The 24,826-nt window shown below is 38.4% G+C and overlaps 2 protein-coding genes across 6 annotated transcripts in view; one reads left to right on the top strand and one right to left on the bottom strand.

Moving 5' to 3' along the window:
* Positions 1-6,153: 6,153 nt before the first annotated feature.
* Positions 6,154-24,176, top strand: GLRX2 (glutaredoxin 2). Of its 3 annotated transcripts, none has more exons than XM_068541829.1 (5): positions 6,154-6,300; positions 7,773-7,836; positions 10,683-10,859; positions 12,185-12,296; positions 23,944-24,176. In XM_068541829.1, the coding sequence occupies exons 1-5, from the start codon at positions 6,200-6,202 to the stop codon at positions 23,988-23,990; spliced, it is 501 nt and encodes a 166-aa protein (XP_068397930.1). In that variant the 5' UTR covers positions 6,154-6,199; the 3' UTR covers positions 23,991-24,176. The 3 variants fall into 3 exon arrangements, with proteins under 3 accessions (XP_068397930.1, XP_068397932.1, XP_068397931.1); XM_068541831.1 differs by lacking the exon at positions 23,944-24,176 and adding an exon at positions 12,674-12,708; XM_068541830.1 differs by lacking the exon at positions 23,944-24,176 and having other exon boundaries at positions 12,185-12,408.
* Positions 15,829-24,826, bottom strand: part of RO60 (Ro60, Y RNA binding protein) — a 27,495-nt gene continuing 18,497 nt past the window's right edge. For all 3 annotated transcript variants that reach the window (XM_068541822.1, XM_068541824.1, XM_068541823.1), the window contains 3 exons: positions 24,356-24,469; positions 23,926-24,072; positions 15,829-22,486 (listed from right to left, as the gene is read on the bottom strand). In XM_068541822.1, coding sequence (XP_068397923.1) covers positions 22,334-22,486; positions 23,926-24,072; positions 24,356-24,469 — 414 coding nt within the window. In that variant the 3' untranslated portion in view covers positions 15,829-22,333. The remainder of the gene's footprint in view (positions 22,487-23,925; positions 24,073-24,355; positions 24,470-24,826) is intronic.

Here is a 24,826-nt window from a genome sequence, read left to right as displayed (position 1 = left end):
GTCCGGATCACCTGGTCCTGCTCCATCCACAACTTCATAGTCAATCTCTTTGTCAGTCACCTCTAATCTGATTTCTGCTACTACCACGACCATTCATGAGAATTTGTCCCTTGAAAGGTAACAATATCTTTCCTTTTGCAAATCAAAGAATCTGTGTAAGTTCTCACTCCTTCACTAATGTCCTTTTTTGCTACTATTGACTCTGCCCTCTCTTCAGAAAACTTTTTCCCTCCATAATTCTGCCTACATTGTCTTGTGTGGATTCCCAGAAAGGATAAAAGATACAATTCAAGGAAAAAGAAAAGGGTTACAAAAGCCTCTCTATGTTCTTTGCCTCTTGTTTGCAGAAAAGCTGAAGTCTCCCAGGCTTCCCAAGGTCACAAAGGAGAAGGCTCGAGCAGTTAATGTCCTAATGATTAGGACAACAGAGTCATAGATTCGCTGTCTGATGCACATTCTGAGTTGTTTTACAAGTACTGTAACTCCCACCAGAGGACATGACATAAGCTGCTCCAACTTGAGTAGTACTGAATCTATGGCTAGCACAATTCCAAGAACTGGCCTCAGGAGCATGGGATTAAAATTATTGCTCATAATAATCTGTATCTTTGTGGGCATCAAAATAATTGTAGCTTTCTCTGCCCATATATGTAAGCTGGCAACTTAAATTGTCAGCAAAGAGATGCTACAGACCAATGTTGACATCTTCCACTTGAGAAAATGGTGCCCTATGTCAGCATGAAGAAGTTACAGAAGATGAACCTTTGCCCCTAATCCCATAGAAATGCAATGATGTTTGACAGTGGGGAATTGAAAGCGGCTCTTCTGCCCCTTTCCTGTTTGCCCATTTCTGTTCCTCTCTAACCTTCAAAGAACCTAATTATAAGAATGAGATCACTAGGCAGTTTAACCTAACTCCTGACTTATGCTCTCCTGAAGCACACCATGCCTTGCCTAACCTGTCAATTCTTTTCCTGGATAAAAAGAAGTAAGAATGAAGAATTAAATAATTAAAGAATGATTAGCTCTCTCCCCACAAAGGCCTCCTAAGGAATCCCGCAGGCAGATCATGTGGGCAAGATAACATCTGAAAAGAGAGTCAGCCAGTCTGCATGCAGAGGAGAATGATGCAGAACCCAACCTCCTGCCTCGATGATTCACTGAGATTCTTTCCCCCATTTTTCCCTTTAAAAACTGTCATGACTGAGCATAATCTTCGGAGTTGGTCTCTGGACACGAGTCCACCTTCTCCCCAGATTTCTGGCTTTTCTAATTAAAGCACCTTTCCTTTCTACTGCCACTTGCCTCTCGGATTATTGACTTTTGAGCAGCGAGCAGCTGAACCTGAGTTCAGTAACAATACAAGTTCAGCCTCCTCTTAAGGAAATAAATAGGACAGGGCAAAGCAATAGTGACCTCTATGGAGATAGAGAGAAAAGACAAAATTTCAGAATGCAAAGGTTAGGAAACATCTATCACAAAATGCTGTTTGTTCAACACCAGATGGCAATCAGAGGTATTAATTTGTCTAGTGCAAGGCTTATAGACTACCCAAGATCTTTTTTTTTTTTCAGTTGAGGTATGGCTGATTTACAATATTATGAAAGTTTCAGGTGTACAATGTAGTGATTCACAATTTTTAATGTTATACTCCATTTATAGTTACTATAAAATATTGGTTATATTCCCTGTGCTGTACAACATATCCTTACAGCTTATCTATTTATACATAGTAGTTTGTACCTCTTATCCTCAACCCCTGTCTTGCCCCTCCCCGCTTCCCTCTCCCCACTGGTAACCACAACTTTGGTCCTCTATATCTGTGAGGCCACCCAAGATTTTAAAAAACAATTTGCTCACACTTCAAAAGAAAATATTTTTGTTCTTGTCATTCCCAATCTATTGACCCAGAGACTTAAGAACACACATATTAGGGATTTAGAAATGATATAGAAGTTAAGAAGTGCTTGACAAAAAATAAAAGCTAAATAAATATTTTCATTAGAGCCCACTGGATGCTAATTCTTCAGCAAACTGAAGTGGTAGAGGTACCACATTCTTTAACAAAAGTTTCCCTAATCCATGATATAACTTTCATTTTCTTCATAAGTATGTCCAGGGCATACTTGGTTAAGGAATTCCAAGTCTTCCATATAGCTATAAAATACTCCCTATCTGGTTTTCTTTCCCCTGTTCTCTGGGCTCAGAGCATTTAAATATCTTTCAGTTTGACACTTAAAAATTCTGAATAAATCTTGACATAATTCTTTCCCATCTTACTATGCTGGTGGATATTCTAATCTACCTATCCAAGGTATTTTCTTATTCATTTCATTCTTGAATTAGGAACCTGAACTATATATGCCTTCTGAGTATAAGAACTTAAATAACATTTGACATCCCCATTCATTATGGCTTATCCCTGGGTTCTTCCAGAAAGATCACATAGGTCCTTGTGGTATCAAAAAATATATATATATTTGGCTTTTGTCCCCGGTTTGGTTCCTGGCACAGAGCCCCTAAAACTCTTGGAATTTCCTGAGTGATTGAAGGGTTTTTGTTATTCATAACAAGTCCCTTCCCCTCATAACTGAGTTTATGTTAATGAATTTATTCTTGATGTCCCATATTTAGTTTCAAGGGAGGGGCTCGCTGGGCTTAAAAGTTGGATTTTCAATGCCCCCTGCCCCTCCCCCCAAACACATATCTCAATGGAAGGGACAAGTTTGAGTCCCACCAAGTCAGTGATCCAATCGGCCACGCCCATGCAATGGAACTTTGATACCAACTCCGGAATGACAAGATTTCGGGGAGCTTCCGGGCTGGTAAACAGGTTGATTTGCTGGAAGGGTGGTGCTCCTGGCGAGAGTGTTGGACTTCTGCACCCAACCTTCCCCCAGCCGCTCCCCAGGCATCACTTCTATTGACCTGTTCCTGGTTTGTATCCTTCATAATAAACCTGTTTTTTGTAAGTACAGTGCTTTCCTGCATTTCGTTTGTTTGTTTAGTCAATTATTGAACTTGAGGTGAGGTCGTAGTAACACCCAAATTTGAAGCTGGCCAGGCAGAAGTGTGGGCAGCCTGGACACCCCCTTTTGGCTGGTGTCTGAAGTGGAAGCAGTCTTGTAGGACTGAGCCCTTGACGTTTGAGGTCTGTGCCACCTCCGCATAGTTAGTGCCAGAATTAAATTGAAATGTAGAACACCCAGGTGATGTCAGAGCATTGGAAAACTGGGTGTTGTTTGAAAAAGCAGAGAGTCCTTATCAAGCTTTCCTGTGAAATAATAATGTGTTGTACTTTTTGTTACTTGTTGAATGAGAAACTCTATAATGCCCAAAAGCTTACAATGAATCTCAGTCATGGTTTTAAACTAATGTGGTTTTAATTTAGAGTTGCAGTCTATTTGGGAGAAAAACACAAGGGGGAGACATTGTTCAGGCTACGACAATGCATGGGCACACGTAAGTTTGTTTTTACCTTTTCAAATGGGAGTACTTAACAGTGATGTCAAAGTAAAAATATGACACATCTTTGTGAACCATGAACTATACACCGTTTACAACTTTACAGCGTTCAAAAATTTGTTGAAAAGGTAGAGTGTTATCTCCTATGGGGCAGGAACCTTGTCTGTATCGTGTGTCCAGAACAGAGGCTGACCGAATAAAGGATGAAGTAATACAGGAAAACAAATCCAGAAAATGACTATAATGCAAAATTCACAGGATTTTAACAAAATACACAAGACTTCAGTGAAATATCAGGCTTTCTCTAGGCTGTGTTAGGTGTGGTAGGTTGAAAAACGGTCCTTCCCCCCAAAATATGGAGGTCAAATCCCTGCAACCTGTGAATGTTACCTTATTTGGAAAACTGAACCTGCAGATGTAATTTCGTGAAGGACCTAGAGATGAAATCATCCTGGATTTTTCAGCTGGGCCCTAAACCTAATCACAAGTGTCCTTATCAGAGAAGGAGACGTGAAGAAGGAGCCAGAGACTGAAGTGATGTGGCCACAGCCAAGGAACACCTGGAGCACCAGAAGGTGGAAGAGGAAGGACATGAATTCCCCTTTATAGTTGCCTCTAGAAGGAACACAGTACTGCCAGATTTTGGACTTTTAGCCTCCAGAACTGTGAGAGAATAGATTTCTGTCCTTTAAGTCTGTGGGAATTTGCTACAACAGCCCTAAGACAACGAATACAATAGCTGATCCTCCAGGGCTCACAATCACGCTCTTTTTAAAGTTTCTTTGGAGGAAGCATTTTCCAAGGTTCCTAGATGTCTAAGGTCCACAGGTTGGACCCACTCTAGAGGACCTCCTGAAGGGCCTTTCCAGTAGAAGATCTCATCGTTTACTGATCTGAGCGACTTGCAACGCTAGGAAGCGGAAAACCCTGCTCTTGATGTCAAACACACTGTGTGAGCTTTAACTGACAATTTAAAGAATAAAAAACGAGTTTGAAAGAACATTCAAAGATGTGTCAATTCTTTTAATTGATACCATGTCGAATCTTGAAAAAAAATTGTAGAACTCCTAAGGCTGTATTTACCAATATATTCTTGATCTACCTATACTAGCCATCCCCCATTATGTTCACACATAAATGAACAGCCCACATCTTCATGTATCATTGCAGACATCACAATTATGACCAAAAATCATCACTTCTGTAGCTACCCAAAGAAGTACAAAGCAGTTGAAGATGATGAATATATCATGCTTAATTCAGGCATAACACTTTTTGTCTGAAGTACTCTCATTTGGGAACCCCTTTTCAAAAATCTGTCCAGTGAATTCTGTGCTTAACATAGGCCATCTATACTATATTAAAATTAAATTGTGACGTGATTGTTTCACCTCACAATACACAAGTGGAGACAATAAGGTAAAATTCTACAACAAAACAAAAAAAAATACAGTAAATTTCCTAAAAAGCTGTCTTTTGATTAAAAAAAACCAAAAACACAAAACCTCACAACATTGTAGATAACAACATATCTTCATTTTTAAATTTAATTTTGGATTTATGGAGAATGACTACACCTTTTGGGGTATTTGTTTTTGCAACCAATTTTCATCCTTTTATGAAGTAATGAAACATGGCCCACTTGAAAGTAGGGAAAGAACTCTCAGAACTAAATCTTAAATTTAGCTAATTGAGCATGAAGGATCAAAAAAGGTCTGAATTTTTCTAATAATTGTTTAGAATTTTAAACATACCATTTGACCTTTGACCTTAACAAATAGATTTCAACGTCGTCAGTAAATAAAGGCCGACCCGCCTCTTCTTATACAGCCACGCACAAAGGGCTACTATTACCGTGACTGAGTGACACAATCCTGTCATTAGCAGCACTCAAAGCCATAGGGAAAACTCCTGGGCTATTTTAAGTTTTATTTTCTAATTTTATTTTGAAAACACAATCTTTGTTTTCTTTGGAATGAACGTTCTACATTGGATGGCTTTTTTTCTAAAATCCAATATTCCCATGATTTATATGAGTTCTCGATCAACGGCCTAATTTTGAGATGACATCTTTAGGCTCTGATTTCACCAACACAAAAACCTGTCCGATAGGAAGTTGCGCTGACGCTGCCTTCCTATGTAAACATCCCAGGCACTCTGATTCCGTGTCGGACACTCATTATTTTTCTTCTCCGTTTTGTCAGAATGTTGACCACAATCCCCAGGAACTACCTCCACGTGCCTGTGAGCCTTCATGAGCGTCCCTAACCCTAAAAGGAACAGGTGCGGGGCTTGGATGAACCCTTGAGACATGCAGGTGAGGCCTCGGCTAGGACTCCGACAGCTGTTCCCAAGTGGGCGGGGACTCGCGGGACCCAGCTTTTCCGCTGCCGGGACAGGGAGAACTCGCGGGCCGCACAGAGAGAGCGGCGCCGGCGTGGGCAGCCCGGAGGGGCGTGGCCGGCCGGTGGGGGCGGGGCGGGCTAGCGGGGGCCGGGCCGGTGGGCGGAGGAGGGTTCTGCGAGGGCGGGGAGGGGGCGGGGCCGTCGAACGAGGGTGGAACCGGCGGGAGGAGGCGGGGCCGGTTAGAGGGGCAGGGCCGGCGGATGGCGGCGCCGGCAGCCCGGCGGGGCGGGGCGGGGCGGGGCGGGGGCGGGGCGGGGCGGGGCGGGGGCGGGCTCTCACGGGTCGCGGTCGCCGGCGCGTCTATTCGCGGTGGCCCAGCGCCACGGCCATGTACCGGCGCCGCGCAGCACTGGTGGGGACGCGGCTTGTCCGGAGCGGGAGCAGGTCGGCGGGCCGGCTCGAGGGGGCAGCGGGCGTTTCGGCCTCTGGGTAAGGGGCGCCGCGACCACCACCGGCCGGGCGTGGCGCAGAGGCCTTGCGGGGGTCTGGACCTAGCGGTGGGCGGGGCGGCTCTTCCCGGGTGCCGGGTGGGCCCTGAGTCGATGCAGGTGCCGAGGCCCCTCGGAGGGCTGGGGGCCCAGGAAGGGCGGGGAGGGAATATTCCCTAAGCGCTCAGGTCGACTTAAGGATCACGTGACTTTCAGGTTGCAAATACCTGAGTCTTGTTCGCTTGGATCCCCCCACCCCCTCGGTTGCTAGGTAAAATACAAGATGCTCTAATAAATTGGTATTTCAAATAAACATCGAATAATGGTTTGGTTTAAGTATATACCAAATATTGCACGGGACATACGTAGGCTAAACAGTTATTTGCTGTTTACCTGAAATTTCAATTTAACCGAGCGATCTTCATTCTTATTTGCTAAATCTGGCAACCCTGCGGCAGGAAGTGAAAGTGGCGCTTTCTACCAAATCGCCAAGTCTTTGAGGATAGGACGATTGCCTACTCATGCTGAAGTCGTCCTTGGCTCGAGCGAGGACGGTGAATACCCGCGGCTCCCAGGCCTGCGGTGCGAGACCCACTGCCCAGACGGATGCTCTGCCCACCTCACTCCTGCGCGGCTGGTCGGGGCTGTCCTGTCCGCTCGCCTATCTCTGCATCCATCCGTCTGTCTGGGAGTTTCTTCCTAATTCCTTGGTCTGGTAACTCCTACCAGTTTTGCAAGACTCCAGGAACTCTTGATTAACCTTCTATGCTAAACTAGAGAACCCCTCCGGAAGGTGCCAATCACATAGTGTAACTGTTTGACAGGTCTTTGAGGCTCTTTGTGTTTTTCCAGTGATACGTATCCCTGGGGCATTTCGCCTGTTTAGCACATAGTAGGTGCTCCATAAATGTGGCATGGCTAGTGGCTACTTCATCAATGAAACGTTTATTGAACACTTGCTGCTTTCTCGACTAGAATTGGAGAAAAGTGCCTTCCAGAAGCTTTCTCTTTTCTTTGGCAGAGAAGAGAATGATGTTTCAGAATGCACCTCTCACCTCCTCTCTTAGTACCCAAGAAAGCATTGTCTTATGAAAGTTCTACTGGAATTCCTGCTTCCAGAGTAGATGCAAATAGTAGATGGTTTAGGGATGATAATTAAATGCTGGAATTGAGATGAAAAGGACGTGTTTTCTTAGTTGATAAGACAAATAGATTTCTGTGTTATTCCACCCCTGCACCCCTTAACCTCCTTTTTCTGTTCTGGAGGCTAGTTAGAGAAGCACACAGGCCCTTTTGATATTAGTAAACAAATACTTTGAAAACTGATATTTTGTACTGATATTAAGTAAAACTTTTTTCTCTTTCATAAGTTTGGATATATATTAGCATATCGGGTTTTCTTCAAATGGATCTCATCTGATATGTTGCCTTTAATGTTTAATAAACTGCACTGCCTTTTAAAATTCCTTTTAGGATGGGGACCAGCACATCGTCATCTTTGGGGAACACAGCAACTACTCCCATGAATCAGATCCAAGTGAGTGATGTGGGACATGTAGGAAAAAACTTTCCTTGGTGGAAAAAGAATTGTCTTACACATTTAATATGCTTATTCTGTATCCAAACCTGACATAGTCCAGCAAATGAATTACTAAGTTATTATATATTTTAAAATCTGCTATCAAAATCATGCATGTGACAAAGAAGTTCTAGATCATTTTGTTAGTCAGAATTTATGAGATTTATTCTTTCTTTTGTTTTTTTTTGACCATGCTGCATTGCTTGTGGGATCTTAGTTCCCCGACCAGGGATCGAACCTGTGCCCCCTGCAGTGGAAGTGCGGAATCCTAACCACTGGACCGCCAGGGAATTCCCTATGAGATTTATTCTTAATGGAGCCTTCGCTTCCCTAAGCTGGGTCTATGACGTTGGCTGCTCTTACCATCTCACCCAACTCAGGTCTACTGTTGATACCAGTCAGGCTGCCCTTACCCAGGGGTAGTGTTTGGTTCTGGTCAGGGAAGCTGCTTCCCTAATACAGAACCTAGTTTGCAGTAGTTACTCTATGACCGATCCTCTCAAGGATACTGTGCACTGCTGTGTTCTCTTGTCTTTCTCTTGCTTGCACTGCGAAGCCCAGTTAAGTCTGCCTCAGAAAATTCCTCTTGTGTGTATGTTTTTCTTCCCTTGTAGCCTCCAGGACATACTCAGTTGTCTGCTCCTCACCACCAAACACCACTTCACACAAACATTTTTGCCTTTAATTTATTTGGCTACAGAAGTATCCACCCACAGCCACTGAATATAACAGTAATGTTGGAGACCTATAGTGAGGGATTGCCTCTTTTAAAATAAGAATACAAAACCATGGTGGGGGTGGGGGACTTCCCTGGCGGTCCAGTGGTTAAGACTCTGCACTTCCACTGTGGGGGGCATGGGTTCGATCCCTGGTCGTGGAACTAAGATCCTGCATACCGCGTGACTCGGTCCAAAAAAAAAAGAATACAAAACCATGAACTGTTTAGCAAGGACGAGGTTGAGAAAAGGTGAGAAGGAAGGTTCAAGAAACTTGGACACTGTCACCTTGAGTTTCGGCTCACTTTGGAATCTCTCCATCAGTGTTTGTACTACGTCTCAGCCGCCAGGGTGCTCCTCTCTCTCTGAATTATGGTCCATGTGTCTCTAACCCGAGGCAGCACAGTGAGGAAGGAGCACTGGCTTTGGTGTTGGGACAGGTTGGGTGGAATCCCATCCAGTATTGTGGACTTCCCAACCTCAGTTTTCTCATCTGTAAAATGGATTCAGTAGCACATCTCTGGTGTGTCTGGCTCTCCCTGAGATAGACTTCTGTAGTAAATATTATGAGTGAGCAGGAGAGAAAGCATAAAAATAGACCAATCTGCAGACACCTAGACACTGACCTAGAACCCTTCTGACACCCAAGGGCAGATATAACTTCTGAAACACTTTGCCTGGGTGCTCCACTTTCTGATTTTTGGTCTTCTTGAAGGTGCTGCTTATAACCCACATTAGGATAGCCTAGGCAGATGCCTATGTGCCAGACATGCCCATTCAGAAACTCTTGAAGTACCTGGGCATTGATATGTTTAGGAACACAAAGCTCAACAAATTTCACAGGTGATGCAGATGCATAGAGTCTCAGGGTCTTTGTGATAAAAGCCTGGAGAGTAGCTTCCAAACCTGGCTGATATCATTAGAATCATCTGGAAAGGTTTTTCAAAAATAGCTTCTGACCTCTGCCTCTAACCCGTTGAATCAGTCTTTCTGGAAGTAGCATTTCCAGGAACAACGCTGTGGGAAGACCTTATCAAAACAGTAATGACTTTTTTTGTTTTGTTTTTTTTACTATAAAGATACACAAGAAGGAGTGGAAGTTGAGGGGTAGGGGAAGCTGTTGTTTACATCTGGATCAGTGAAAGCCTTACATTTTAAAGAGAAATCATACATCATTTCTCACCACTGAACGTTTAGGAAATGGTGATCATTTTGTAAAGTATAAGAATATCGAATCACCATGCTCTACATTACATGAGACTAATATAATAGTGTAAATCAGTTATATTCCAGTTTTAAAAATAGCAAAGAAGGGAATTCCCTGGCGGTCCAGGGGTTAGGTTAGGACTCCACGCTTCCACTGCAGAGGGCACGGGTTCGATCCCTGGTGGGGGATATAAGATCCTGCAAGCTGCACGGTGCAGCCAAAAAAAAAAAAAAAAAAAGCAAAGAATGGTTAAGATGGTTAAAAAAAAAAAAATAGTAATAATAAATTAAGAAAAAAAAGTTAAGGAAGGTAAGGAGTTAACTCCTGAACACCTTCTCCTGAACACCTTCTGAATATTTAAGAAGCCGTATAGCAGAGATTAACTACCTGGGCTGTGGCATCAGACTTGCCTGGGTTCAAATCCCAGCTCGCCCACTTATCGGCTGAGGACCAGGGGTAAGTTATTTCCCCTCCTCTGTACCTCAGTTTCCTCATCTGTAAAGTGGTCAGTTTCCTCATCTGTAAAGTGGAGATGATGATAGCACCTATCTCAAGATTGTAGTGAGGTTTAAGTGAGCTAGTAAAGGTAAAGTGTTGAGAATTGTGTTGGCACACAGAAGTGTCTGCTGTATATGAATTGGCTGTGATTAGTGGTGTTATTACTCTTTGCCAACACTTTCCACCTGTCACATCCTTTTTTTCCTAATAATGTTTCTTTGTCCTCAATCTACGGATGAGAAAACAGATTGATGGCGACTGAGTTTGAGCCCTGAATTGTGAGACTCCAAATTCCATACCCTTTCTACTGTATCATGATTCCTTTCTGAAAGATAATGTCTAGAATTCAAATGATTTTTTTGTTCTGGTTTGTTTTCCTACAGGAAACCATTTCTAATAATTGCGTGGTGATTTTCTCCAAAACTTCTTGTTCTTACTGTACGATGGCAAAAAAACTTTTCCACGACATGAATGTAAACTATAAAGTGGTGGAATTGGACATGCTTGAACACGGAAGCCAGTTTCAAGATGCTCTTCACAAAATGACCGGTGAAAGAACTGTGAGTACATCCACTGTGGTGCTTTGCCCCAAAGTGGGGACTGAGCTGGGTCACCTCGGGCCTGTGCCCTCATGTTGGGAAAAGTGAGCCAGACATACTCTGAGAATCTTAATTGATACAGAAATGGCAGATCTGGAAACCAGACTCATAGACTAGGAAACAGCAGAGTTCATTTGCTTTATTTTTATTTTTGCCGTGTGTGTGTGTGTGTGTGTGTGTGTGAGATGGGAGGGGTAATGATGGTGTTGTCGTGAGTGCTGGTCTACCAATCTTTGAGGTCCTCCTGGGGCTTTTTCAAGATGAAAGCATCCTTCCTTCCTCCCTTGAATGGTGAAGACCAAGGGTTGGTCTTCATGTTCTGTGCTAATAGGAGTGTTTTCGGGCTCCATGTTTTTAGTCCAGTGGTTAGGACTCCATGCTTCCACCGCAGGGGGCACAGGTTTGATCCCTGGTCAGGGGAACTAAGATCCTGCATGCTGCGTGGCACGGCCAAAAAAAAACCCCAAATGCCCCGGCAACCCAAAACAAACAAACAAACAAACAAAAGAAAAATAGATAATATTGCCATTTTCCTTCTTGTTTATATGTGCCTGGAAGGAGCTGATAGTGTACTCTTCCTCTTTAGTAAACAATGGTAAGAAAGAACCACTTAAACATTATTAATAATTAGAGATTGCTTTATTTTGCCTTTTAAAAATTTTTTTTATTTTTTTATTTTTTAAAATTTATTTATTTTATTTTATTTATGGCTGTGTTAGGGTCTTCGTTTCTGTGCGAGGGCTTTCTCTAGTTGCGGCAAGTGGGGGCCACTCTTCATCACAGTGCGCGGGCCTCTCACTATCGCGGCCTCTCTTGTTGCAGAGCACAGGCTCCAGATGCACAGGCTCAGTAATTGTGGCTCACGGGCCTACTTGCTCCGCGGCATGTGGGATCTTCCCAGACCAGGACTCGAACCCGTGTCCCCTGCATTGGCAGGCAGATTCTCAACCACTGCGCCACCAGGGAAAATCCTATTTTGCCTTTTATATGCCATAGCGATGAGGAGGAGGGGGCTGAGAGATAGATTGTCCTGGATTTAAATCCCAGCTGTGTCATTTACTATCACTGTGATCTTGGGCAAGTTCCTGTGCCTCCTCTTCCTCCAAAATAAGGCTAAAAATAATACCTACCTGAAGGGTTGTAAAGTTTAAATAGGTAATTAGTCAGAGAGCTTCGTGTATGTCTGGCCCATAAAAGTACTCACAGTGGAATATGTATTAGCATTATGTGAATGGCCTTATACTTCTGACACCAAGGTGCCATCTAATCTTTTGTTTATCCAACAGGTGCCAAGAATATTTGTCAATGGAACTTTTATTGGCGGTGCAACTGACACTCACAGGCTTCACAAAGAAGGGAAATTGCTTCCACTAGTTCACCAGTGTTATCTAAAAAAAAGTAAGAGGAAAGAATTTTAGTGATGTAGGTGCTCATAACTTTGCTAATAAAATGTCACTATACATTTAAAGTGATAATGCCTGATAATGCCTTTTAAATATTCGAGGGTATTTTAAATATATGAATTATCTTCATGAAAAAGTGGTAAAAATAGTGAACAATAAATCACGCTGGAAACCGCTTCTTATTTGCCAATTCTTGAGTAAAATGGATGATATTTAAAACTGAAGGAGTAGAGTTGTATCTAAAGATAAGGAAAGAATGTGTTTTATTCGGAATTTATAGATGAATTTTACAACCAAGAGCTAGAAAGTAAGCATTTGGGACTCTTTATTCTGTATTGTATTCAGAAGGAGTTAATGCCTTTTCTTTTCTAGCTTTCAGTGGTGAGCGCTGATGGGTGCCTTCTCTGCAAAATGTAAGGCTCTCACTGATGCAGTTGTGAACTCGGTAGGGATATCCTTGTACTGTATTGTGACAAGCCTTCACACTTTGTGCTTCTAGAGTAAAAGAAGTATATTAAATTTGTAGGATGGAATGAAATTCATTTTAGAAAAACCACATTATTCATCTGATGATTTAGTAGTTCTAGAGAATAAAACGGCACCTCTGGGCAGAAATTAAGAGGAGGAAGATTTCAGCGTTGTATGAGGATGAACTGCTGAAACAGTTCAGAAATATACTTGAGTTATAGTGTGAGGTGGAGAGTTCTGCTTTCCAGGAGGTGTTGGAAGCTGTTGAAAATGTTCCATAGGGGATCCAGGTATTGGATGGGAGATTAAACTGAATGTCCCTAAAGTAATTTCTGATGTAGATATTCTTCGCTTCTGTGACTGGGAATTCTAGCTGATCCCACAGAGTCACACGGGGCAGATTACCAGATGCTGGGAAAAGTCTTCCTCAGAGGTGGGAGGAAGATGGACTTTAAGAGAAGTGGTGAGCGTCTGCTTTCTGGTCAAGATGGATCAGAGAATCTGGGATAGTCCCGCAGAAGACAGCTGGTGGCTTTTTTTGCCATTTGCCCTCAATGATGCTTCCTACATGGTCTATTAAGCTGTCGTTAGACCTTGATAAAGCAAGAATTTGGACTATTTCATTCTCATGTGATAAGTTATAACGGAATGGAACAGTGGAGTCATTCCTTTAGCCCTTTATTTTGCATTATGTCATGATGCAAAATTCTTGCATGCTTGCTATGTTGTAAACTCTTTGTTAGAGAGTAGAGGAAATCTATTACCTCGTGTGATATTGTGATTTATATTAAATATATATTTGGTCTTCATGCCATTCCTAGCACACAGCTGAAACCCATGGAATTTCCTGTGAGAAGAGCTATTAAATTGTCTTTGGTTATGTTAATGAGGTGTTTTTTGGAAAGCCCCTGAGGATGGAGGCTGGTTGCCTGGGGAAGCTTGTGATTAGAAGGTTGGAAATATCAGCCCCACCTCCGACCTCTGGGGAGGGGAGAAGGGCTGGAGGTTGCGTTCAATCATCAATGGCTAATCAATCCTGCCTGTGTAATGAAGCCTCTGTAAAAACCCAAAAGGACAGGATTTGTGAAGCTCCCTGGTTGGTGAAAACATGGAGATTGGGGGAGAACGAAGTGCCCAGAGAGGACACGGAAGCTCTCCCCTTTCCCCATACTTTGCTCTATACTTCTCCTACAACTGGCTGTTCCTGAGTTAGAGGCTTTTATTGTAAACTGGAAATCCAGAAAGTAAAATGTTCTGAGTTCTGTGAGCTGCTCTAGCAAACTAATCAAACCCAAGGAAGGGAGGGGGAGGGTTGGTGGAATCCTGTCTATATCTGGTTGGGAGAAGCACAGGTGACAACCTGGACATGAGATTGGCATCTGAAGTGAGGGCTGGAGGGGACAGTCTTGTGGGTCTGAGCAGCTGCCCCCATGACATGCCAATCCTGGCTGACCGAGGATTTAACTAGTTGTGCAGGGGCTAGTTACGAAGCCGAGGATTAACAGGAAGAGATTTCGATAGGGGACTGTAACAGATTCTCAGTGGAAAAACTCATATAATTGGTGCTGGGGATGAGGGTTTCAGCATAAATTTTGGGGAGACACATTCAGTCCATGACACCATAAATTACAGCTAGATAAAAGTATATATATATAAAAAAAGTATAATATAAATCTAAGGCAAAACTAGGTATGAGGGGTTTCAGCAGCTCTGTTTTCTTTCCAAAACCATAGGTTAGAAAGAAAATCAGGACCAGTTTAAGAAAAAGTAATGATACCGTTTTTTTTTTTTTTTGGTCCTCTATTTTTAATGTTAAGATCTGAAAGACATACTGTTTAATATTTTAAAAATGGGCCATTTGTTTTCTCACTTTATCACTAATCAACTTACACATAAATTGCCAAAATATTTAATTGGGAAGCTGAAAAGCTGTTGAGAAAAAAAGGGGTCATTTGTTAAATCTATCTGGATTTTATTTGCTAATATTTTAAAAAATACCATTTGAACATATTTTTTAAAGGCAAGTTTTCTTGATAAGGTTTAAAATAAAGTTTTTTTAAGTTTAGTTTTCTTCATCTATGAGGAAATGTATACAGTTGACCCCTAGAACAACACAGGGGTTAGGGGCTCCAAACCCCACCTTGAAAATCCAAGTATAATTTATAGTCAGCCCTCTGCATCCAAGGTTCTGCATGCCCAGATTCAGCCGACCGCTGTTCAAGGGTCCACTGTAGTTTGTGATCTTCCTTTCTCCATACAACTGTTCACTGTCATCTTTAAATGGAGAACTATAAAATCGATCAAACATTCAAAGTTTTGGTGGGTACATTCATATGTAACTTGTTCTCACTCTTCTTCATAACCTACAGCTCAGATCTTAGAACTTTTAATATGAAAGTTTTATGGGAATTCAGAGAAAAGAAATTGCTGCAAATTGGCACTTAAAATATTTTTATTTGCATAGTTGACTTTTGGTGTTAACTTTTCCCAAAGGCAACTTTTATTTTCTTATTTTTAAAATTTTTTATTGAAGTATAGTTGATTTACAATGTTGGATTAGTTTCAGGTATACAGCAAAGTGATTCAGTTACAGATATATATATCCATTCTTTTTCAGATCCTTTTCCCTTATAGGTTATTACAAAGTATTGAGTATAGTTCCCTATGCTATACAGTAGTGGGTCCTTGTTGGTTATCTATTTTATATATAGTAGTGTGTATATGTTAATCCCAAACTCCTAATTTATCCCTCTCCCACTCCCAAAGGCAACTTTGAATTTTATTTTCACAAAAGAATCCTGTTTTAAACTCTTTAAGAATATACACTTTTATTAAATCCAGTCGTTTTGATCCTATAATAGCCATTGGAAAAGAATCCCCAACCACATATTTTAAATAATTAAATAATAGTTATATACAAGTAGAGGCATTTTAAGACCAATATTAATGGTCAAACCTTAATTTCATCTTATTTAAATATTATAAGATTGCTAAGAGCCTTACATTTTGTAAGGCATATAATAACCTTAAAATTCTTCTTTAAAGAAATGGAAAGACAATTACTTGATGTGCATAGAGTTTATTTGGTACATCTATCAATCTTTACAATAATACAAGTGACCAGAAACAGTTCACATTGTGCCCACCTGCACTCCATGTCTAAAATGATTTATCCAGTATGGGGTTTTGCAGGGCTAGAAAGGAGAGTCCAGATTTCACAGTATCGGTGAAAACTGTTTTATCATGAAATAAATTTCATACATTAGTATTTCATCCATTTTCGATCAGAAAACAGCAAAATTACATTGCTAGGTATGTTATTTACAGTGAAAACTTGGAAGACTCAACAAAGTATCAGTGAGTTGATCAACAACAGACCTAGGAAACCTCCTGCCCCTCCTTTCAGTGTCCTTTTCCTTTGAAATGGAACTTGTTATAAATTGAACTTTATATACTTTTAAGCACCAGCTTGACAATTTAAAGTTTTCTCTCATTTTTATAAAATATTCCTGCTTTGAAAGGCAAAGTGAATGTAAAAATGTGAATGTAATTAAACATCACTGGCCTGGATACTTTTTATTGCAATAGTCGCAGTATCTTACGACTGTATTCACTTCTTTGAATGAATTTGCTGGTAGGCTTGAAACAAAATATTTGCCTTTTTTCTTGAAAAATTCCCTTAAAAAATTAATCATTTTTGGAACTGTACAACTATATTTTTCATTCAGAGTGTTTAAATATGCAACTTGGTCCTTGGAGATCAGTTACAGAGTCCAGCTTCCTGGATAATTTGTTATACAAAACAATAAAAAACCTTAAACTACCACAAAATATTACTGATGTTAACAGTCATGTATGTATAACACATCAGTGTCCCTAGATTATCCTGTTAATGGGTGCTTAAACAGCTAATGTACAATCAGGTTTTAAAACTTAATAATTAAATTTCCATTCTTTATGTAAAAGAGAAAGCTGTAAAAGACCTTTCGAGTTCTATACTTCAGAAACACTGACACTATTAAGGCATTACTTAATGGACAGACCCTATGCAAAGTATGTATGCCTGTGTTGGAGAGCTAGTCATATTTTAAGGCAGTCAGAAGGCTCATTTTTTTCACTTTAAGGCTCTTGCATACTTAAATTTTATTCTATGCAGGCATTAGTCTGTATAATTTAAATATTTATTGAGTGGTCAAATATGGAAATCAAAGCCTTTATATAAAGCAAATGGACAGTTTAGAACTAGATTATAACACCTCTTCCCCATTCAATTTTTTTAAAAAAGATGATTTCATATATCTCATCTCTTGGAGAATTTCTTCATTATCAGAAGCTGGCAATAAAAGGAAGAAAATTGAACTGAAATGCATTACAAGTTATGTCTAGTCACACCATACCGAATTGCAAGCAGTCCATCTTTAGAATAATAGTGAACAAAAACACTTTTTCTTGGTTACTATTCATTAATTGTATAATATGTTTAATTTGGCTACCTATGGATTCTAAACAGTTTACATTGCAAATAAAGCCTAATAAGTAATTTAAACAGAAGTTTCAATACAATGATTATATTGATATAATATTCCATCAATTATGTGGTAATGATATATAGCAAGACTTTAACCTCATTTACTACACTTAACAATCCAAGTATTCATTAAGTGAAGCCAGCGAAGTGTAGCTAACTTACTATTTCTTTTGTTCAAGAACAGATTCTGATAACTTCTAAAAGCAGAGAAATTTAAATATATTTTAAAATGAAGTATATTATCACTTGTGTTCATAAAATTAATATGACACATGGTGGTGCTAAATTAAATAGAAGCAAAGAGGAAAATCTCCTTAGGCTCAGAAACATCTTTTATATCTTTTCATTGTATTTACAAAATTAATTCTCATTGAAAATAATCACCTTAATTTTAGTAACTGAATTCTGCAACATAACTCCTAAGTTTATGTTTCTTTCTACCAATTTCCTATATAATTTGGTATTTTCAGGGTTTAGGAAAATGTGTCATTTATTATAATTCTATTCAGACAGTAAGTTTGACTAAATTATTAGTTTTCTACATGAAAAATATTACCATATGATTTTTAAATTAACTTCATAATAATTTTTCAAAAGCAAATAAAAACACTCACCAATTAAAAAAATGTTGAATGTGGATACATGTCATTTACAAGACCTTTTATGCTACAAGCCATGTATATATAAGCTCTGTGAAGTATTTGGTAGACAAAGATTTTGTGGGTAGTCTTTATAATTATGGAAATATGAGCACTGAGACATGCTATTTTCTGAAAGAGTATTCACTTAATTATTTTTCAAAGAGTGCTTTTTCTAAGAGCTAGGTACACCTATAATTGCAAACAAAGGCTGAATAACTGATCCTATTCAAAGGCCACAAAATTTCTGCAAACATCTAATATAAAAGGTATGCAGTATAACTTGATTTGGGGAGAGAATTTATCAATTCATTTATTGTTCCAGGAGAACTGCCCATTATTAATTTGAAAACAATATGACCTTAAAATCTATATGGAACAAAAAGCAATCTGCAAGATGTATCCCAAACCTAAATACAGGTGACTTTCCTGTCATTTATTTTATTACTCAGGAAGAGCAGGACTAGAAAAACAAACAGAAGACCAAAATGTCAGAAGAAAGGAATTTTAAAAGAAAAAAAAAAGGTATAGAAGGAATCTTCCAACAAATAAGGGACTACGGAGCAAGTAACTGGGATATATACTAAATTAAATGCATACAGTAAATACAACTAATGAAATAGTTTAACTTATCTTTTTTCTAATTCTCCCTTGTGCACGTTTACATTGAAGCTATCTGACATTTCTCTAGAGGGGATATAGCCTTAACGAATCACCCAAGTCTGTGGTATACAAGACTAGAATTTTTCATTTGTGATTACTAACTGTAAGGGACTCACCGAGAGATCTGTGGGTATATCATCTTTAGGTCAAATTGAAATAAGTCCAATAAGTGATCACAATCATTTCCCTTTAATTATTGTTTAGATGTAGCTTTACTGTGCTTCTGAAGATGTTTCTTACTTAACTGTCAGATCCTCAAATTTATTCAGAAATTCTATCTTAAATTTCCAAAATAATTTTCAATTGTTTTGCAGAAAAAAATCCTGATTAACTGATATTCTATCGCTTGTAGATTTATCTGTTATTTTAAAAGATTAAGCAAATGTTCGTAACACCATCTTCTCATTTAGAGTATGAGTTAGTTTTTCTTGATCTATCTAATGGAATATATTCCTTCTTTCTCTTATCAGAGAATAGTGACTTCTTTAGTCACTACCTTTACTGTTAAAATTTTTCTTCCACATTTTCCCATTCAGAACCGGAGTGTTTAAAAAATCTATTGAGCCTACTGAGCTGTTTTCCTAAAACATTTTATCTTTCAAAACATATATCCTATTAAAAGTGTTTTTAATTTTTTAAAAAAGTTCTAATTTCTTTGCAAGCCTTCTTCCCAATTTCAAGTTTTATACAGATATAAAATCATTGATTCTTCTATGATCCAAGCATCAGATATGTTACTTTTTAAAGATAGCAAAATTGAATCACATAGGTTAAATTGGTTGTCTACAGTCACACAGTAAGTTAGATAAAGCAAAAGAGGTTCCAGAAGGGTATAACGCTAAATCCCATTCACTAGTGTCTTCCTCACCAATATTTCCTAAAATGATTACTAAACTAAATAATACATAAGTGTTAATAAGTGGAATTTCCAAGAAATTTCAACTAACAGGGATAGGGTAGGATCATAAGATTAGTTTTTGTTTTACTAATTACAACTATATCCTGAAAATATTTACATATTTTCTAGGAAATAAAGTTTACTTTTCTTAGGATTGTTTTTTAGAAGCAACGTTTTCCTAATCAGCAGTAATGCTAGAATTAATTCAGAAAATAAAACTTCTTTATCACTTGAGTACATTTTATTCATAATGAGGTAAAGTTTTTTTATTCTATATGACTATGTTATATAGCAATACAGGTTATTAAGACATTAATTGTGCTTGAGGGTTACTATGAACTACAGAAGTATACATGTTCACAAGTTCTGTTTTTCTACTCCTAAAGCAATCGTGTATATACATTATTTCCTAATACCTAAAAAGATAAAAGTCTTGAATAATTCTATTTTATCACCTACTCTTGTAAGTCAATGTCTTCCCATTTTGTGGGGAAATGAACACTGGAATGGGAATGAAGAGACCAAGGTTTCTAGATCTACTAGATCTAGGGCTCCAAAGTCACACTCTCTCAGACCATGGATCCCTAACCTAACTCAAACAATTACCTTTTAAATTTCTAAGGTTTCTTCCAGCTCTAAAGCTCCATGATTTGAAAATAAAGCTACCTTCAGTGGTGGCTTTTAGTTTTTTCTTTCTCAAATCTTACCATTTAATAGACTTATCTATGTGACTTCAAAAAAGTCACATCTAATCTTACTTCTCTGATGGATTTAATATTAGTTCCTGAACATATCTGTCTAAAAACAATATAGAAATAGTGTTTAACTGAAGGAAATAAACGTTTATACTACATTCCACTTAACATTTCTATTAGGAATAAAAAGTTAGATCATGTTATAATTTTTAATTTAAGAAGATTTTGGGTTTACTTACAGAATTCAAGTACTATTACAAAATTCTGTTAGGTTCTTTAAACTTTAAATTCAATCTGAACATAATATTTTAATGTATCAAAAGTAGCTAACATGTCAAATCCAATGCCTGACAGAGGATAAAAAACAAAGATATCAGAAGCCATGTATTTTTTTTTGGAGGGGGGGGTAGTGGTGCTACTAGCTTTGCTGACAAAAAAATCAGGTAAATCATAATATTTACAAATTGCCACCAGTGGCCTTGAAGGAAGAGCTACATATCAGACAAGGCCAGCATTAATATATCAAATAAGTTTGAAAGGAACATTGTCTTGTTACTCCCAGAGCCCAAATTTCTCATGAAACAGAAGAAAATATACGAATTCTAACATTACTTAAGTCTCCCTGCCCCCCAAAACATAAAACCTCTAACCCCCAAGCACGTGAAAGTATAATTTACATTTACTAGTTTGACTTTTCATATAATATTGAGAAGGGCTTTATAAATCCCCAGTAAATCTTTAAATACATTTAAAGAACAATACATAAAAACTGAAGTTTTATGTGCACATTATCTTAGACAGCCATGATATAATTATGAGCAAATATACTGGCAGTTCAACAGGTTAAACCTCCCCACAAGGAAGGGATACTTGCTCAAGAAAATAATGCACTTTATAATGAATAGGAAGTTTAATATACACAAATAAAATAGAAAAAATTAATTTCTTACAGACTGATTAGTGATAATATGCCACACAAAAACTGCCTTTCAAACCTGAAAGACCTACCTTGCTTTATTATTTTTTTATACTATCAAAAAAGAATGTTTTGTCACAAATGAATAATGGACAAAGCCACAGATGAATAATGGACGAGAGAGGAGGCCACTAACATGTTTACGATTAGAAATATCTAAAACCCATTTACAATTGGCTAAAAAAATAGATAAAAGTAATTAAAACAATATTTTTAAAGTAAGGAAAAAGCTAATCTGGCTATGTTTGAGATTTTAATTGTCATACTTTCAGATTATGAATGGGGGGAGTTAAAGGCTTGAAACATCTGTTTTCATTTAAGAGAATGAAAAAAAAAAGTGTGCCTACATGTGGCTATGTTGTTATAAGCCAGAGGAAACTGTCAAGTCATGCCCCTCACTCACAGCAATAAACAAAAGCAAACCAAAATAGACTTCCTCAGCTGACACAAACTTCAGATCTCTTCTCAGGGGTTTCCCTTATGTTTCTGGTTAATGGTAACAATTCTACAAGTGTAAATTAAACCACAGAAACAAAATATCTTTTTCACTGACTGAGAAAGCTGCTATTTATGTGACTGTAGAAAACTGTTAAAGGAATTTCTAAAACTCATTCATAATCAAATGTCTTTGTTTTTTTTGTTTGTTTTTTTAACCCCCTTGGTATAAAAGTTTACAAATGAGTTTCATATTCCATCACAGTTACATGGTCCAGTGCATTTCAGAATATTTGGACATTATCAAAGTTGTCCTTTACCAATGAAAACATTTAAGAAAACTTTAGGCATTTCTCAAATAAGTGACATGATATGGAACTACTTACACTTTTGGCTCTCTCTTCTTTTAAGTACAAATGTGATTATTCATCAAAGCAAAACTCTGACTATTTTACAGTCTCTCATCAAGAAGTTCTCTATTAGATAGAGGGGGCTACAGTGTATTCTGAAGCTATTTCCCAAGAGCTAGTTTAGTAGACAGAAAGAACTTTGGGCTCATCTTATTGTTCCTTCCTTTTTTTTTTTTTTTTGATAAGGTAAACTTTCCATTATGCACATACTATACCATCATCCTACTGTCTTTCATTGGATTAAGATTAGCTGGGAAGTAGCGGTGTATTAGCGAGATCACTGATGGCAATGGACCTCTTAGACTGTGCTGGTGCTTATGATTAAATCATATCTAATGTGAAACTTCGAATCACATCCAGAGCTCCTGTATCAAAGCCACACATATCCAACATGCCTCTATCATCTGGGTCTGCAATGGTAAAACCATTTGATGTCATTCCACAAACAATCAACTTAGCTGGAATATCCATATTCTGTAGGAAAAGATCAAAAATATTTTAAAAATAGTATGTAAGCAAAAGCAAATTTTAACCTAAAATTAAAACACTTTAAATTCTATCACAGCTTTTCATTACAAAGCCAATTTGTTTTTCCTCCATAAAATCTGTCAATCTTCTGGGGCCAGACTATGTGATCTTCAGAAGAATAGAAGGTTAATAAACGTGTCAACAACCTGCCTGAAATTCCTGCTTCTTTGTTCAATAGTTATTACTCATTTTACGGGCATAGAACACATTCCTGAGCGGCATTGGGACTGTGTACTTATGAAACTAGTCAGGATATTCAGGGGCATGACATTTTTACCAACAAGTCAAACCCTGGGGCAGTATGTAAGGATATATATATAAGGAAACAGTTCCCTGGGGTTATTGATTTTTGGTTTACGACTTTGCTATGTGTAACATATATGTCACATGTAATAACCTGTTCTCTACAGCTATGATTTCAGGCTAAAATAATTGAGTTTTTGAGAAAAACCAACAATCACTGAGTGTGCACTATGTCAGACACCACGAGCTCTTTAGGCAATTTATCTAATGTAATTGTTTTAACAACCCTAAAAGCTAAGTAGTACTTTTAAGTACTATGGCACATATCACAGTAGTGATATACTACTATGACATGTATCAGTTAAATATTGATAATTCACTTGGATCCACAGTTAGTATAACGAGAAAGGCCCAGGACTCAGACCCAGGCTGTCTTGACTCCGAATTCCGTTCTCTCACTTGTTCTCAAACGTAAGCATACATTAGAATCCCACAGTCCCACCCCAGAGTTCCTGATTTAGCAGGTCTCCCATGGGGCCCAGGAATATTCATTTCTAACAAGGTGCCAGGTGATGCTAAGGCTGCTAGTAGGGAAATCACACTTTGAGAACCACTGCTCTTCATCAAGCTCTATTTCCACTTCCGGTCACGCTCGCCACAATTCAAGTGCTCCACAGCCCGCGTGACTGGTAGATTTCACACTGGATAGTGCATATATAGAACAATTCCATCATTTCAGAAAGCTCAACTAGAGAGCACTGATTAGAACACAGAAAGACCCATAAAGCTTAAAACACAGATTACAGCTTTGCTTTAGGTTTATGTAATCCTTAGCAAAACTCAGAAATGATGCGTTAATTTTTCAAGGAGCGCACTGAATCATTAAAAATTTACAGTTAAGGTAAAAAAATTTTGATTATTATTGAAAATACTGTTTGCAAAGGATATTAAAATGTATGGAACTGGAACTGGTTGAAATAAATTATATATGTGTAGGCAGTACTTCTTTATTTCCAGAACTGGTGTTACATTCCTATACAAAGGTACAGAACTACCTTCAGTATCATTTTTTGAAAAATATAGTGAATGTTTGAGAATCGAATCTTATTTGGGGTGAGAAAGAATATTAGAACTTATCTTACCTTTCGATATTCCCTCAGAGCAACGGCAGGATGGACATGTCCAGCAAACGTCTCGTTATCAGTGAATACTATGAAGACGTCGGCAGCTGTATTTGTGTTTTGAGCCCAGATCATTGGAAGAGAGCAATCAGTTCCACCTGCTGGGATCTAACTCGGAAAAAAAACATGGATAAGAATACAAGAAAATGCCCTCATTTCCGTACTGACATGTCTGAAATAATTAAATACTTAAAAATACTATTTTATAGGTTATTTTGTTTAGACCCAATATATAGGCTTTCCCAAAGCTTGTAAATATATTTCTGATTTTGTGTTCATGAGAAAGTTGTGATGAAACAATTTGTTCTCACAAATTTATTAATATCAGGAATAACATCAATAAGTTTTTATATAATACATGTTAAATAAACTTAATAAAACAGTTTCTTACCTGGCTCATAGCCATTAAAACCTGTTGTAAGGTCATATCTGTAGTCACTGGACATGGTACCATTTCATCTGAAAAAGCAACTATATAAGAATCTTTTTCTGTTCGTGTGACAACCTGAAAAATTCAATGGTAGTAATTTTCAGTAGATTTGGGGGAAACAAACACAGTATCTTGAAGTTCATCTTTAAAAGAAAATACCCTATGATGCTTACTTTTATTTCTAAACTTATATTACTGTGTTTGGAAACTACACAGTTAACAGTGGTATAACTTTCAAAGTACTTTCACAAACTCTTATAAAGAAACTGGTTTTCACAACAATCCTTTGAAGCAAATAGAGTATACATTATTCTTCTCATTTTATTAAATAAGGAATAAACCTACAGAAGAGAAGCTAAGAAGCTCGCCTATGGTTCATTTACTTGTTATTCAGCGACAGAGTCAGGCTAGGACAAGTCTCCTGACTGTTAT

Source organism: Eschrichtius robustus, chromosome 3 (assembly GCF_028021215.1).
Source record: "Eschrichtius robustus isolate mEscRob2 chromosome 3, mEscRob2.pri, whole genome shotgun sequence".
NCBI classification, from domain to species: domain Eukaryota; kingdom Metazoa; phylum Chordata; class Mammalia; order Artiodactyla; family Eschrichtiidae; genus Eschrichtius; species Eschrichtius robustus.
Note: the sequence above shows the minus strand (reverse complement) of the source record. Positions and strands in the feature narration are given on the sequence as shown.

Coding starts and splice junctions, on each gene's coding strand:
- GLRX2 (XM_068541829.1), top strand. CDS start 6,200: ATGTACCGGCGCCGCGCAGCACTGGTGGGGACGCGGCTTGTCCGGAGC. Junction 7,837..10,682: donor CTCCCATGAATCAGATCCAA/GTGAGTGATGTG, acceptor GTTTTCCTACAG/GAAACCATTTCTAATAATTG. Junction 10,860..12,184: donor AAATGACCGGTGAAAGAACT/GTGAGTACATCC, acceptor TTTATCCAACAG/GTGCCAAGAATATTTGTCAA.